At 44.1% G+C, this 16,996-nt stretch overlaps 1 protein-coding gene across 2 annotated transcripts in view; it reads left to right on the forward strand.

Moving 5' to 3' along the window:
* sh3bgrl2 (SH3 domain binding glutamate-rich protein like 2) overlaps positions 1-16,996 on the forward strand; it is an 89,344-nt gene that overhangs the window by 52,733 nt on the left and 19,615 nt on the right. For both annotated transcript variants that reach the window (XM_041188666.1, XM_041188667.1), the window contains exon 3: positions 8,536-8,616. In XM_041188666.1, the coding sequence (XP_041044600.1) occupies positions 8,536-8,616 (81 nt within the window). The remainder of the gene's footprint in view (positions 1-8,535; positions 8,617-16,996) is intronic.

A 16,996-nucleotide genomic window follows, 5' to 3' on the forward strand; every position in this document is an offset into this window, starting at 1 on the left:
GCTCCCGTCTTCCTGAAAATTTAAATGGGGACGCGGTGGCGTTGGGAGTTCCCCCCTTATGTCACCGCGTGTCATTTTACAGGTCCCAGAGTTTCCATGAGACCCGTTGGCTTACAGTGTGACGAGCATCCGGGGAGTTGATGAAAGATCCATAGCATCTGCTTTGGGTGACATCTGTCACTTGATCTTGGAGTGTGGTGTGTATGACCACAGGTCCCCTATTGGGTTACATAGACTGTGTACTTACTGTGAACATTAGAGTATAAGATAGATTTTGTAACTTGTGTTATCCTTTTGAATCTGTATATATCTGTAAAGGTATGGTTGTGGATGAAGCAATTGTGTAATATGGTTAATCTTTTTCTTGTTTAATAAATCTTCTATTCTTTTGTTAAAAGCTCATGGCAGACTCCTGTGACTCTTCACTTGCTGTCCTCCACATTTCTAAACATAAAATAAAAGTTATAATATTTATCAAGCCAGGTTTTATCCAGGGATCTGACTTGTCCAGTAGTAACATCAGCTAAGATCAAGGGCAGTCACTCTTGCCTCAGCTCACCCTTGGAATGTTGTTAATATGTTACAGAACTCACAATGTATCAGTGTCAATTATATAATCATTTCGCATTCTTGAAAAAAATATTTGTGAAATAGTCACTGTAATTCCGTCTTTTGCATACATCCCCTGCATTTAACAAAAAATTGCTCTCCGTGTGTGGACAGCACCACCAAGACCACATTCATTCCCCATTCTTAGTTGCCCAGAGATGGTAGGAGGTGGTTTTTCTGATCACTGGGACACTTCAGAGGGCACCTACATAATGTGGGCTAGAGGAAAAACATTACTGAACCAGTTTGGTTTTTGACAGCAATTTGGCAGTTCTCTTGTCAGATCAAAATCGACCAAATTGATTGAGATCAGTATTGCAGCTTGGCATGATGCACGCCCTCTGGCCATTAACTGACTGCCCTTGTGAAAATTGAGACCTGTTTTTACTGCCAGGTCTGCACTGACCACTGTTTCCTGCTCCCAGGGGAAAATTCTTCCCCATTTCTTTTGGTGCAAACTCCAGAGTTCATCTGAAAAACACTAGTTGTCAATATCAGCGATCTACAGAAAATTTCATTTTAATCCAGGTTAAAGCATTTGTCCCAATGAAAAAGCTGCATGCACATGTGGCTGTGTGTGTAATATATACACAGAACTTCTCATTAATCCTTGACATATTTATTGCAACTGTTAATAAAGCTCCATTCGTTATAACCCAGCTGCTGTTCACACATAACTAATGTGTATAATTGTGACATTTTCTTTACTAGCTATTGCAACAAAGCATTTAACACTGAACTCTAAAATGACTTTCACTTGACATGCTGTTTTCTAAACTCTAACACAGCTCTTGTGTGATAAAAGATAGGGGGATACGTGGGATGCTTTCTGCAGTAACTAAAGCTGTCTTAAATTGAGGAATTTCACACCATTGCAACAATAGCCTGAATAGGAAAGTCTGGAGTAGTGTGCAACGTTCATGAACAGTTGTCCATTGGAAACTCAGAGGCAAATTCACATGTGAAAATGGCCATTTGTCAGAGGTGGGAGGCCTTGAATGCAGACTGTGTACCCCAACATGGGGAAAGAATTCCAAAATTTGGTAACTGTGGTCCTGGTCAAAAGTATGTTCCTCAATCGACACCGCTTGAACAGATGATCTGTTTGTTATCACGTTACTGTTTTGTGGAGCTTGTTGTGAATAGATGGGCAGTTATATTTCCTACATTACAACAGTGACTATACATCAAAAGTGCTTCATTGGCTGTAAGGCGCTTTGAAATGTCTTGAGATTGTGAAAGGTCCCATATAAATGCAAGTTTGTTTTTTTCTCCCCTTGAAGGTACTGATCGTCTTCTTGATCCACTACAGTCTGTATGGTGTTAGTTCCCCCACAGGAAGGGAATTCCAGGATTTTAACACTCCCAAAATGGGTGGGTTTGGGTCAGGATGAGAAGTTAAAATGTTAAAAAATCTCAAACACCAACCAAACCCGCTTCCCTTCAGTCCACCAAACAAAGCTGTAAACCTCCCCAGCAGTCGGATCCGCCATTCTCAGTAATCATCAACTCTTCCCCAACTCAACATCGCTCCCTTTGATCTGTTTATGAATCTCTGCAATCGCAATCTCCACCCCTTCGCACGCCCCTCAACCGCCCCTCCCCTCCAGCCCCCAACTCACCCCCCAACAATGATCTTTATCCCAGGCACAGAAAGAAACCTACCGAAGGTGGAATTTTACTTTCCGGCTAGAGTCAATTGAGTTTAGAATGGCTTGCCGCATTTTATGGTCCCGTCTCCGCAGCGACAAGGCCATAAAATTCCAGCCCTGTCTTGAGCTGCGACCTCTCCTGAAACATTCCTACCTGATGGGGAGCCAAGTCTGTCAACCAGGCTGGTGTCCCGGGGAGAGAATCTGCTTTTAAAATAAAAACAAAACATGCGTGCCATAGAATTAAAACTGCACAAAGTTCAGGGGATCAAAACAAGTTCTCTCGTCCCCCACACTCCACCTTGGAAATCCCACCCCAGTAAGTATCTGGACCCTGGTGTCCAGAAGGCACTAAGTGTGGTAGTGGGTGGCGAAAATGACATTTCACTGGTGGGCCGTAATGGTGGCTTCTCACGCCATATCGTCCTGAACCAGCCGCATTAATTAAGCATCCCTGGGAAACATGCCATTTCTACACCGTCACCTCGCCACTTCCTCAAGCTGGGCACAGCTCTCAGTGCTTTTAGCCCAGGATGCTGCAAATAAGACAAGGCCCTGAAAGGCAAGAAGACTGGAGCCCCCCGTCCCCCACCGGTTTAATGATGCATTTGGACGCTGTGGAGGTCCGCCATAGTGTCCTCTGCCCCTGCTCTGCCCGCAGGAGGGGCATCAACATTACCACTCTGACTTGGTAGGCGATGGCAGTGGTGATCAGAGCCAATACTGCACAGAAGAGGTTGGCCATCCAATGCAGATAGAGGATGAATGATCTCATCCGTGCAGACAGGGCATGGCAACCATCTCATCACTCTAAACTCACACACTCTAGCCCATCACACATTCACTGGCACCTCACTCACTGCCACCTCAAGGGACATCACCACTCACTCTTTCACACAGACCCTCACATCTCCATCAATCTGGCCTCATCTCCTCAGGAGACCGCCTCCTCAGTCTTCACCATCTTGAGGCCACTTGCACAGATCAACTTGTGCCCTCACACACACCCTGGGGTACCACCCCTTTCCCAGTATAGCCCTCACCCTGCAGCCTCTTCCCTTGCCTGAGGCCACTTCCTCCCCCTTCCCCAAGCAAGCCCTAGCACTGCAGCTGTACAAACCACACTGCCTTATGGCTGGTCTGATAGGTAGAGACCTGCCCGTGATCCCCCCAAAAATGATGTGGTGCTGCCTGTGAAGCCTGGTGCTGATGACTACAAGTGCTGCCCAAAGCAAGGTAGATAAACCTCGAAGTCTCAACTGAAGTGCAGCTCACCAGGTGCTTATCACTTATGCACAGTTGTGTAACACGTTGGTGTGTGTGTGGGCAGATTATCCAGCATGGGGGGGATGAGTCTGGCGGGCTAGCCTTGTAATGATACAGGACTACTTGAGTGCCAAACTGCATTAGCAGCAAGTGATAGACAGAGCTAAGCAATCCCACAACTAACGGATCAGATCTAAGCTCTGCAATCCTGCCACATCCAGTCGTTAATGGTGGTGGACAGTTAAACAACTCACTGGAGCAGAGGGCTCCACAAACGTCCCCATCCTCAATGATGGAGGAGCTTGGCACATCTGTGGAAAAGATAAGGCTGAAGCATTTGCTACAATCCTCAGCCAGAAGTGCCGAGTCGATGATCCATCTTGGCCTCCTCCCGAGGTCTCCAGCATCACAGATGCCAATCTTCAGCCAATTCGATTCACTCCATGTGATATGAAGAAATGGTTGAAGACACTGGATACTGCAAAGGCTATGGGCCCTGACAACATTCCGGCAATAATACTGAAGACTTGTGCTCCAAAACTTGCCATGCCCCTAGCCAGGCTGTTCCAGTATAGCTACAACACTGGCATCTACCCAGCTATGTGGAAAATTGCCCAGGAATGTTCTGCACACACAGAGCAGGACAAATCCAACCCAGCTAATTATCGCCCCATTAGTCTACTCTCGATCATCAGTAAAATAATGGAAGGGGTCATCAACAGTGTTATCAAGTGGCACTTGCTTATCAATAACCTGCTCACTAATGCCCAGTTTTGGTTCCAGCAGAGCCACTCAGCTCCTGACCTCATTACAGCCTTGGTTCAAACATGGACAAAAGAGCTAAACTCCAGTGGTGAGGTGAGAGTGACTGCCTTCGACATCAAGGCAGCATTTGACCGAGTGTGGCATCAAGGAGCCCTAGCAAAACTGGAGTCAATGGGAATCAGGAAGAAAACTCTCCACTGGTTGGAGCCACACCTAGCACAAAGGAAGATGGTTGTGTTTGTTGGAAGTCTCATCTCAGCTCCAGGACATCACTGCAGGAGTTCCTCAGGGTAGTGTCCTTGGCCCAACCATCTTCAGCTGCTTCATCAATGACCTTCCTTCCATCATAAGGTCAGAGGTGGGATGTTCACTGATGATTGCATGATGTTCAGCATCATTCATGACTCCTCAGATACTGAAGCAGTCCATGTCCAAATACAGCAAGACCTGGACAATATCCAGGCTTGGGCTGACAAGTGGTAAGTAACATCTGCGCCACACAAGTGCCAGGCAATGACCATCTCCAACAGGTGAGAATCTAATCATCGCCCCTTGATGTTCAATAGCATTACCATCACTGAATCCCCCACTATCAACATCCTGGGAGTTATTATTGACCAGAAAATGAACTGGACTAGCCATATAAATACTGCGGCTGCAAGAGCAAGTCAGTGGCTAAGAATCATGCGGCAAGTAACTTCCCTCCTGACTCCCCAAAGCCTGCCCACCATCTACAAGGCACAAGTCAGGAGTGTAATGGAATACTCTCCACTTGCCTGGATGAGGGCAGCCCAGCACTCAAGAAGCTTGACACCATCCATGACAAAGCAGCCTATTTGATTGGCACCACATCCACAAACATTCACTCCCTCCACCACCGACGTACTGTAGCAGCAGAATTCACCAAGGCTCCTTCGACAGCACCTTCCAAACCCACAACCACTAACACCTAGAAGGACATGGGCAGCAGATAGATGGGAACACTGCCACCTGGAAGTTCCCCTCCAAGTCACTCACCATCCTGACTTGGAAATATATCGCCGTTCCTTCACTGTCAAAACCCTGGAACTCCCTTTCTAACAGCACTGTGAATGTACCTATACCACATGGATTGCAGCGGTTCAAGAAGGCAACTCACCACCACCTTCTCAAGGGCAAATAGGGATAGGTAATAAATGCTGGACCCAGCCAGCAAAGCCCACATCCCATGTATTGATATTTTTTTTAAAAATGCGATGTCTTACAATGCGGTTCTGACGTCCAAACACTGACAGGCTGAGCAGATGATCGCAAACTGGCTTCACAACATTGTGAAATCGATTGTTGGCCTCCTTGCCATATTATCTGTGTTCAGTGCCAAGCACACTTGACCTTCGCGGGCACGGACAATTCTGCCCATGATGTTAAAATATTAAGGCACGAAACTGAGTCTGTTGGAAAGTAATGAGCCATCACAACACTTGAATAGTTTTTCATACCTAAACCAAGAGTCATCAGCGCTGCTTGGCACTTAAGGTCACCTTACCCACAAGCCAGTCAGCAAGCTCTTTGAGAGTTAGCTGCCGGGCTCATTTGCAGCAGTGGTATTGATATGGCTCATCCAGTTAAGTTTCTGATCATTGGTAACCCTGAAGATGGTGGTGGTGAGGAACTTGACAATGGTGGTACTTTTACGGCCCAGGGTTTGAATACATCTGGCAGAACATTTAGCTGATACTGCAGAGACTGCCTATGTAGGCTTGCAGGAGGACCAAGATGAAAAAGCTGAGCAAGGAGGTGACCTTGACTGCTACTGTCCTTATAATGCAGTTGGCCACCAGTGTCTTTTAAGCAGATGGCAAAACTCTGTAACTGGTTCCCTGCTGCTCAAGAATCTGTGGAGGTTTTTGTCATTGATCTTTCATTGCCAGGTAGGTTTTAATTTAACTTGCCAACCTCCACAGATATCCACAGCTTACCCTGATGTTTTCTTGTTCCTGAGCTCTATCCTGTGAAAGTTTGTATTGTAAAAGCTCCTTTTCTTTCATATGCTGTTTTGCTTGTAAAAATTTCAATTATTTTTGATAAATTAGCAAATAAGGTGTGGCTCTTTAGTTTGCACATAAACACTCCTAATCTATCACATAAGTACAATACTGCAAAGTAATGGACAAAAATCTCAGAAATACACATTAAAACACTATTAAAACCTATAACTTGAAACAAGATGGCTGACAGGAACTCTGTCAAGTACAAAGCTTCCCTTGGGACCATTGCAGACAGGAGCCAGGATGGGAAATCAAGCTATCGCAACTGAGGAGGAGGAGTAGTATGTGGGGATGGGCTGGTGTGGAGAGGGGGGGACTTTCCTCGAGCAAAAGCAGTCAGTGAACTGGGAACTGAACTTTGGGAAGGGTGGGGAGGTGCCCACTGCCTATCTTTCGGTTCACCTACCTTCTCTCCAGTGGTACTGCTGAGCACAAGAGCTGCCAGCCTCAGATTGGCTAGCAGCTGTCGGTAGGCGAGACTTCTGCCGCCTGGGTCCTGATTCCAGGGAAAGGGCCCCTGGTGGCCTCGTCGCTGCCTGATAGGCTTGTGGTTTGGCGGGCCTTCCCGAAAAGAGCCAGCGCGGGTCTCTCACCAGCTCCCCAACCGGCAGCAAGACTCTTGATGCCTCAGAAGGCATTCAATCTGACGGCCAGGATTTAATAATGAATCACAATTCCTAATTATTTCCTTGTGTGCACTACTTTCTGAGCAAACACACACTGATATTCCATTGGACAAGCTTGGGCAAAGATCCTCATGAACCCGTTCACTTTTCAGGCTACTGCAGATTCATTATATGTAACTTTCAGGTTCTAAAATTTATTGGAACAATTGCGCACCGACTGGCTGCCTGTGTTGTTAGTTGTAGTCTGCCATGGCTGGGAATTTACCAGCCCTCTGGAGAAGGGAAGCTCAACATCTGTAGTGTTAGGGTGTTCAGAACTGTAGGAGTTAATGTGGGACTGGGGAAACAGTATCAACCATAGTATGACGTAGAGTGTCACATGGGAGTAGTAAAGTGCAGTAGTGAGTCTGGGAGAAGTCGGCATGAAGATACAATCCTGACTAGTTGCTAACCTGTTTATATGTATATAGTTATATGTTATTAATAAACAGTTATTGTTCAATCATACTAGCCTCTAGACCTCTTCAGGAGACAACATACAACCTTATAACATCTTTCTGCTGCCACTGGGTTTTTCAAAAGGCAGAAATAGCAACAGCTCAGCCACCCACTGACTGGAGGTGGGCAGCCAGTTAATCCAATTGTTTGGCCTATAACACCTATTTTACTGGCATCAGAACAGCTTTCTGTCATCTGCAAGACCAACAGACGGCTTCTCAACTATTTCCCGGGGTTGGGTGGAGGGAACCTTCCTTCCCCGACGCTCCATGTCCCAGACAGGAGCTCTTAGTAGCAATGGCCACCTCTGTGGCCTCCAGTTGCTGGGGCCTGCCCAGGCAAGTGGGAAAAAAAATTCCCAGCAGCCCTTCAAGGGCAACTCAACATTGAGGCACGCTCTCCTCCTCCCTGCAGCCTCAGCAGCAACTACCTCTTATCGGTGGTGATGCACAGGAAAGGCAAGTCGCCATCCTTAATTGGACAGTAGTCCAGGTGGCAGTTTCTTAACTGGCCACTACTGGGTAAAACCCCACTGTGAGCCTGCCATTCACCAGCACGGGCTCAGGGGCCTGCATTTGGTCCCAGTAGCAGGACCCATAGCCTGCCAGTAAAATTCCGGCCCATGTGTCTGATGTGCTATGAATGCACAATGCAGCCTCAAAGCAATACCAGGGCTCTGTGCTCTGTGCATAAATTATGCACAAGGCCTAAAATTATATTAAGGTTGAAATCCAATAATGCATCTACATTGCCTGATCAGGACCACAATATATAACCAGTTGATTGTGTGAAATCCTTTTAGTAATTAATTACATGATATTTGCATTTAGTTTTATCATTTAGCTGTATGTCCTCAAGCATATTATCCCAAATCAATTTGAGGCACAATGTTTCACTGTGTTTTGTTCAATTAAAAACTATTTTGGAAGCACTTTTTCATGAAGGCAATGCATCTTCAACAGGCATAAATTTAGTCAGTGAAAATTACACCACCTGCCTATTCCTGCCTTCTTTTCTGCCTCTCACCTCCATATGCTCTAGCCTTTATAAATACCACACTATTGTACTAATGCCTTGCTCTTTTGGTTCCAGGATTATGATGCTTTCTTTGAATCCAAGGAAAACAACACAGTCTCCACATTTTTTGGTTTAAAACCAAAATCAACATCACGGGTAAATATAATCTTTTGTTTTGCAGTCAGTTTGCTTTGCTTTCATTCTTGCCTTTTATGAGGGCTTGGTGTTTTATTTGGTGTTAGTATTTATTATACATCCAAACAACTGATGAAGTGAAGTAGGGTTGTGAGCATAGATTATCATAGCAGTGTACCAATCTGCATACAGGCCAGAACATCATTACTAGACAATTAATTGGCATTTGGAAAATCAAGGGCTAATAAATGAAAGTAAGCCCAGATTTGTTAAAGGCACACTGTGCTTGACTAACTTGATCGAGATTTTGATAAAGTAATGGAGAGGGTTGGTGAGGGTAGTGCAGTTGTTGGGTATATGGATGCCTGAAAGGCATTTGACAAAGTAAGTTAAAGCCCATGTGATTAAAGGGACAGTTGCAGCATGGATACAAAATTGGCTAAAGAACAGAAAACAGAGTAGTGATGAACGGTTATTTTTCAGAATGGAGGGAAGTATACAGTGGTATTCCACATGGGTCGTTTGTTAGGGCCACAGGATGTTTTGATATATTTTCAAAACCTGGGCTTGAGTACACCGAACATAATTGCAAAATTTGCAGGTGATATGAAGCTGAATGTTGTAAATGCTGGGGAAGATAGCAACAGACTTCGGGAGGCCATAGACAAACTGGTGAAATGACTGGTAGATGAAATTTAACATAGAGATGTGTGAAATGTCACATTTCAGTAGGAAGAATGAGCAGAGGTAAAATGAACAAAATGATATCATTTTAAAAGGGGTGCAGCAAAGAAGACACCTAGTTGCATGTAACAAATGCGTGAAGGTGGCATGGCAAGTTGGGATTTTAAAAAAATACTTGTATTGCATCCTTACCTTTTATTAGTAGAGGAATAGAGCACAAAGGCAAGGAAGTTGGACTAAACTTTTATAAAACACTGGTTGGGCCTGAGCTGAAGTGTGGTGTTCAATTCTGTCCACCACACTTTAGGAAGGACGCCAAGTCCTTGGGAGTGGGTGCAGAATTTACCAGAATTTTTTTTTATGGAATGTGGGCATTGCTGTCTAGGCCAGCATTTATTGCCCATCCCTAATTGCCCTTAAGGTGGTGGCGAGCTACCTTCTTGCAAAGAGTGGCACCAGAGACGAGGGACTTCAGTAATGTGAAGAGACTGGAGAAACTGGAGTTGTCCTTGCAGCAGAGAAGGTTAAAGAGAGATTTGATAGAGGTGTTCAAAATCATGAACGGTTTTGATAGAGTAAATAAAGACAAACTGTTTAAAGTGGCAGAAGCGTCGCTACCGGAGGAGACACAAGTAAGGAGATTGTTTTTTTTTTGCCAGAAGCGACAGGAGCCTTTTTTTTAACACAGGAAGTTGTTAAGGGAATAGATTGGTGTTTCTATGGCTGCGGACGTGAACCCAGGATGGTGTGTTGCCTCCCTGGTGCCAAGATCAAGATCAAAGTCACTGAGTGGTTGCCAAGCACCACGAGAGGGGAGGGTGAGCAGCCAGCAGTCATGATCCACATCAATACCAATGACATAGGTAAAAAGAGGGATGTGGCTCTGTGGTCTGAATTTAGGGAGCTAGGTAGAAAATTTAGCAAGCAGGACCTCAAAAGTTGTAATCTCCAGTTTATCCCAGTGCTTTACGCAAATGAGGACAGAAATAGGAGGATAAGACAGATGAATGTGTTGCTGGTAGGATGGTGCAGGAGGGAGGACTTTATATTCTTGGGACATTGGGCTCAGCTCTGGGGGAGATGGGAGCTGTATAGGCCGAACAGGTTGTATCTGACCAGAACCGGGACGAGTTCCTTGCGGGACATTTGCCAGTGCTGTTGGGGAGGCTTTAAACTAACTCAGCAGGGGTATGAGAACCAGGAGATTAGATTAGAGAGGTGCACAGTATACTGGGGGAGATAGATAGCATGATGGTAGGGAATAGTAAGTTAATATGTGGGGTTAGAGTAAAGGAGAAATAATAGTCTAAATCAGGGTTATTGCGCATGTCTGTGAATACACAAAGTGTGGTAAATAAGATTGGTGAGTTACAGGACACAGATTGCCATGTGAGAATATAATGTAGAGGCTATAATAGAGACCCGGCTCAAAGAAGGGCAGGACTGGGCGTTAAATGTCCCTGGATACAAAGTATTCAGGAAAGATAGGAAAGGAAGAAAAAGGGGAGGGTGGTGGTATTGATAAAGGAAAGCATTATGGTGCTGGAGCAAGCGGATGTCCCAGAGGGATCAAGGACAGAATCTACTTGGCTAGAACTCAGAGACAAAAAAGGTACAATACATTGCTTGATGTAATATAGGCCACCGACTAATGAGAAGAAAATTTGTAAAGAAATTACAGAGATGGTGCAAAAATTATAGAGTACTTATAATGGAGGACTTGAATTATCCAGATATAGACTGAGATAGTAGTGGTGTAAATGGCAGAGCGGGGCAAGAGTTCCTAGAGTACGTTGAGGAAAATTTTACTTGGCAGTGTGTTCCCAGTCCAACAAGGAAGGAGGCACTGCTAGACCTGGTTCTTGGGAATGAGGTGGACCAAGTGGATCAAGTGTCAGTAGGAGAACATTTAGGGACAGTGATTATTGTACCATACGTTTTAAACTAACCATGGAAAAGGACAAAGAACAGTCCTGAGTAAGAAAAATTAACTGGCGAAAAGCCAACTTCAATGGGGTAAGAATACATCTGAGCCAAATCAATTAGAGTCAAAGGTTAGCAGGAAAATGGTAGCTGATCAATAGACTACCTTCAAAGAAGACAAGATTTGTACACAGTCAAGGTATATTCCCTTGAAAGGGAAAGGTAGGGCAAACAAAATCCAGAGCTCCCTGGTTGACAAAGGAGATAGAAATTAAGATAAAGAAGAAAAAGTGTGCTTATGATGTGTCAGGTAGAAAATACAATTAAGAACCAAGCTGACTATAAAAGGTTCAGAGGAAAAGTAAAGAAGCAAATAAGAGAAGCAAAGTGGGTGTATGAAAAGAGACTGGCAGCTAACAAAAGGTAATCCTAACGTCTTCTATAGGCATATAAATAGGTGTCAGATAAAGTTCAGTGCAGAGAAATGTGACATGATTCATTTTGGTAGGAAGAACATGGAGAGAGGGTATAACTCTAAAGGGTGTGCAGGAGCAGAGGGACCTGGGTGCATATGTATATAAATCGTTGAAGGTGGTGGGACAGGTTGAGAAAGCAGTTAATAAAACACACAGTATCTTGGGTGTTATTAATAGGGGCATTAAATACAAGAGCAAAGAGGTTATATTGAATTTGTATAAGTCCCTAGTTTGGCCTCAGCTGGAGTACTGCATCCAGTTCTGAGCGCCACACTTCAGGAAGGATCTGAAGGCATTAGAGAGAGTGCAAAAAAGATTCACAAGAATGGTTCCAAGGATGAAGAACTTCACAACTGAAGATAGATTGGAGAAGTTAAGACTGTTTTCCTTCGAGACAAGAAGGTTGAGAGGAGATTTCCTAGAGGTATTCACGATCATGAGGGGTCTGGACAGAGTAGATAGAGAGAAACCGTTCCCACTCGTGAAAGGATTGAGAATGAAAGGGCACAGATTCAAAGTAGTTGGTAAAGGAAGAATGTGCAGGGTTACAGGGAGAAGGTGGGAGAATGGCACTAGGTGAGTTGCTCATTCGGAGAGTCGGTGCAAACAGAGTGGGCCAAATGGCCTCCTCTTGCGCTGTAACGATTCTGTGATTGTTAAATTCTGGAAAGTACTGCTTGAAAGAATGGAGGAATCAGATGGAATAATAATATTATAAAGGGCTTTGGATAAATACTTGGAAGGAAAATACTAGGAATTTACAGTATTGGGAAAGAGCAGAGAAATGGGATTAAGTCAGTAGATTTACCACACGGATGTTGGGCCAAATGGGCATTTTTAAATTTGTTCATGGGATGTGAGCGTTGCTGACAAGGCCAGCATTTGTTGCCCTTCCTTAATTGTCCTTGAGAGCAGTAAAGAGTTAACAACATTGTTGTGTGTCTGGAGTCACATGTAGGCCAGACCAGGTAAGGATGGCAGTTTTCCTTCCATAAAGGGCATTAATGGGTTAATGCTCCTGCACCCCCTTTAGAGTTATACCCTTTATTTTATATATTGTTTCCATGTTCTTCCTACCAAAATGAATCACATCACATTTCTCTGCATTGAACTTTATCTGCCACCTATTTATATACCTAGAGAAGACTTTAGGATTACCTTTTGTTAGCTCTTTTCATACACCTCCTTTACTTCTCTTATTTGCTGCTTCACTTCTGGAAACCAAGGGGAAGATTAGTTACAGGCATTTCCATCCTGCCTGGCATGGACTGCGGATCCAGATGTCATAATGCTGACAGTGACACCACAATGCTTTCCTGATACAGCGAAACCCACAGGATGTCAATGCAGCTCCTGAAGGATCCTGAATATCTATACAGGAACCCGCTAGAAACTTTTAAACCCCCCCCCAGCCTCATTGGTCCTGGCGCCTGCCCTTTTCCTACCCCTGCTGGCAAAGCTGAGTGAGTAAACCACGCATGTTTCACACTGGCTGGCAGTAAATTGGCCATCCAGCATGAAATTGAGGTTAGGAGCCGGATGTGGGCAGCAACGGATTTCACGTCTGCTTCCGGGCCCGCCGATCGCACTCCTGTGCCACACTAAAAATTCAGGCCCATGATTCTATACCTAGCTTTAGTTTAAATTCATGTCCTCTGGGTCTGTCCAGGTAGTCAAAATGGATGCGTCTATCAATAGGGATGCTATCCAGCCCTTTAATTATTTTGCAGACCTGTATCAGGTCATCAATATGCTACTCTAAAGTAAATAGACCAAGGTTCTTGAGCCTAAGTTAGGAATTACCTTCCTCTCCCTCCCAGAACCATGATAGAGTCCCCCTTGTCCTCACTTATCACCTCACCAGCCTCCGCATTCAAAGGATCATCCTCCGCCAACTCCAGCATGATGCCACCACCAAACACATCTTCCCTTCACCCCCCCGGCGGCATTCTGCAAGGATCGTTCCCTCTGGGACACCCTGGTCCACTCCTCCATCACCCCCTACACCTCAACCCCCTCCCACAGCACCTTCCCATGCAACCGCAGAAATTGCAACACCTGCCCCTTTACTTCCCCTCTCCTCACTGTCCAAGGGCCCAAGCACTCCTTTCAAGTGAAGCAGCATTTCACTTGCACTTCCCTCAATTTAATCTACTGCATTTGCTGCTCCCAATGTGGTTTCCTCTACATTGGAGAGACCAAACACAGACTGGGTGACCGCTTTGCGGACCACCTTCGGTCTGTCTGCAAGCATGACCCAGCCCTCCCTGTCACTTGCCATTTCAATACTCCACCCTGCTCTCTTGCCCACATGTCTGTCCTTGGCTTGCTGCATTGTTCCAGTGAAGCCCAACGCAAACTGGAGGAACAACACCTCATCTTCCGACTAGGCACTTTACAGCCTTCCGGACTGAATATTGAGTTCAACAATTTTAGATCATGAACTCTCTCCTCCATCCCCACCTCCTTTCCGATCCCCCATTTTTCCAATAATTTATATAGATTTTTCTTTTCCCACCTATTTCCATTATTTTTAAGTGTATTTCCATCCGTTATTTTATCTTTGTCTTTTAGCCTATTTCGATCCCTTACCCCCACTATGGCTATCTGTACCATGCTCGTCCTGCTTTCTATCCTTAATGTCCCCATTAGCACATTTCTTAGATAATATCACCACCTTCAACACCTCTTTGTCCTTTCGTCTGTGACATCTTTTGGCAATCTCCACCTATCACTGGCCCTCTATCCAGCTCTTCTTGTCCCACCCCCCCTTAAACCAGCTTATATTTCACCTCTTTTCTATTTTTCCTTAGTTCCGTTGAAGAGTCATACGGACTCGAAACGCTAACTGTGTTCCTCTCCGCAGATGCTATCAGACCTGCTGAGTTTTTCCAGGTATTTTTGTTTTTGTTTAGAAATCATTCTTGTAGTTTTTACTTATCCTTTCTGGGGCTGCTGTATCACCACTAAAACAGTGCAGTCCTCAAGATGCAGCCGGACCAGTGATCTGTGAAGTGTCAAAATGATGTCCCTTGATACTGAATGGTTCTGTAATACAGCCCAATATCTTTCACTTTGGTTACCATTTCTGTACGTTGGTCATGAACTTTCAGTGATACAGTAACAGCATGATCTTTTCCTCTTTCAACCTCTTCTAGTATTGTTACCTGCAAATGATACATGCGTTCTGAGTTAGCCCTATCAACGTGCATGACACTATTTTTATCTAAATTAAACTCCATTTCTCATTGTGTGGCTTATTCTCCTAATGCATTTAAATCATTTTAGATTTGACTGCACTCTTCTACTATCTTAACTCTTGCATGGATTTTGGTATCATCTGTAAACTTGCCAAACTCCCAACACCACAGTTCAGGTGATTAATAAAGACCATGAAGACAACATTAATAAGCTGAACCACATTCCTTAACTAAACTTTTTGACTGTGGGAGTGGAGAAAAATCCTACTGCAATGTTTCAAATTGTACTGAGGCCACAACATTTTATCATGAGATATCTTACCAAAGATTTTTTGAAAGTCCAGGTTAATAATTGTCTATAAGACTTCCCTCATCCACTACCCTAAGTGACTTCATCAAACAAGTCTATCAAATATGTTAGGCACAAACTATTTGTTCAGAGCCATGTTGTGAATTTTTCATGACCCTTTTTCATTACTAGTGATCTTAAGGGACCTCTCTTTTGATCCCTTCCAGCATTTTGCCAATTATGTCAGGCTGACAGATCTGTCATTATCTGATTCTGATTTTTTTGAAAAAAGTAAGTGCATTAACTAGCCTCTAATCTAAGAGAACTATCCCTAACTCTAGTGAACTATTAAAGATACAGTCAGGGGGTTCACAGAGCACTTATCCTATCTCTTTAATCATCCTTGGGTGGATATTTTCTCAATTTGGCAGCCCTTCCAAATTTAAGCTCTCCTAATCTAGCTAAGATGACGGGAGTTGAGGGCTATGAGGAGCTGACACAAAAGAGGCCTGGGGCAGATTGGCCATGATCTTATTGAATGGGGCAAGCTTGAGGGGCCGAAAACCTACTCCTGCTCCTATTTCTTATGTTCTATACCTCTTAATATTAATGATGCTATTCAATACAGAGCACTCCTCATATGGGTCATGGGGAGGCGGTGGCCTAGTGGTATTGTCACTGCATTAGTATTCCAGAAACCCAGGGTAATTCTCTGGGGACCCAATCCCATGATGGTGGATGATGAAATTTAAATTCAATAAAAAACCTGGAATTAAAAAGCCTGATGATGGCCATGAAACCATTGCCGATTATTGTAAAAAGCCATCTGATCCACTAATTTCCTTTAGGAAGGAAATCTGTTGTCCTTACCTACATGTGACTCCAGATCCACAACAAGGTGGTTGACTCTTAACTGCCCTCTGAATAAGGGTGATTAGGGATGGGCAATAAGTGCTGGCCAGTGATGCCCACATCCCATGAATGAATTTTAAAAAAAACATCATTTACAGGCATATGGACATTAAAATAGCCATTTAGCAACTTGCCATTAAATCTACTAACAGTTTCCTTTTAGTGACCCTACAGGGTCCTTAATGTTCTTCAGACTTCTGATATATCTGATAAAGCTTCTGCTATTACTACCACAATTACAAGTCATTCTCTGTTCCAAAGATCTCTTAGCTAATCTCACGGTTCTTTTTGGCTCCCTCAGTTGAATGGAATACTTTTTTCCTTGTTTTCCTGAGAGTTAAATACCTTGAGTATGTCAAACTTCAGGCAATGTTACTAATATAAGAAAAACAACAGGAGGATGATGGCCTGAATTGGTAAATTACCAACCTGATTTTGACATGCTCTCTACTTTGAGTGCTATCACTTAAAAATCATGTAATTGAAGGAGCACAAAGCATCCATGAGGCAGCCCATATCTCAATATTGGTTTGTTTTTTCTTTACTCGTTCATGGGGTGTGGGTGTCACTGACTAGGCCACATCCCTAATTGCCCTTGTTAAGAGGGCACTTAAGAGTCAATACATTGTTGTGGGTCTGGAGTCACATGTAGGTTGAACCAGGTAAGGACAGTAGATTTCCTTCCCTAAAGGGCATAGTGAACCAGATGGGTTTTTACAACAATCAGCAATGGTTTTGTGGTCACCATCAAACTTTTAAATTCCCATTTGAATTCAAATTTCACCATTTACCATCATGGGATTTGAACCTGAGTTCCCAGAGCATTGCTCTGGGTCTCTGGAATACCAGTCAGTGACAATACCACTATGCCAACACCTCCTAACTAGCATGAACCCAAATATTGTGGGTACCGCCAC

This window comes from Carcharodon carcharias, chromosome 5, assembly GCF_017639515.1.
Source record: "Carcharodon carcharias isolate sCarCar2 chromosome 5, sCarCar2.pri, whole genome shotgun sequence".
Classification (NCBI taxonomy): Eukaryota; Metazoa; Chordata; class Chondrichthyes; order Lamniformes; family Lamnidae; genus Carcharodon; species Carcharodon carcharias.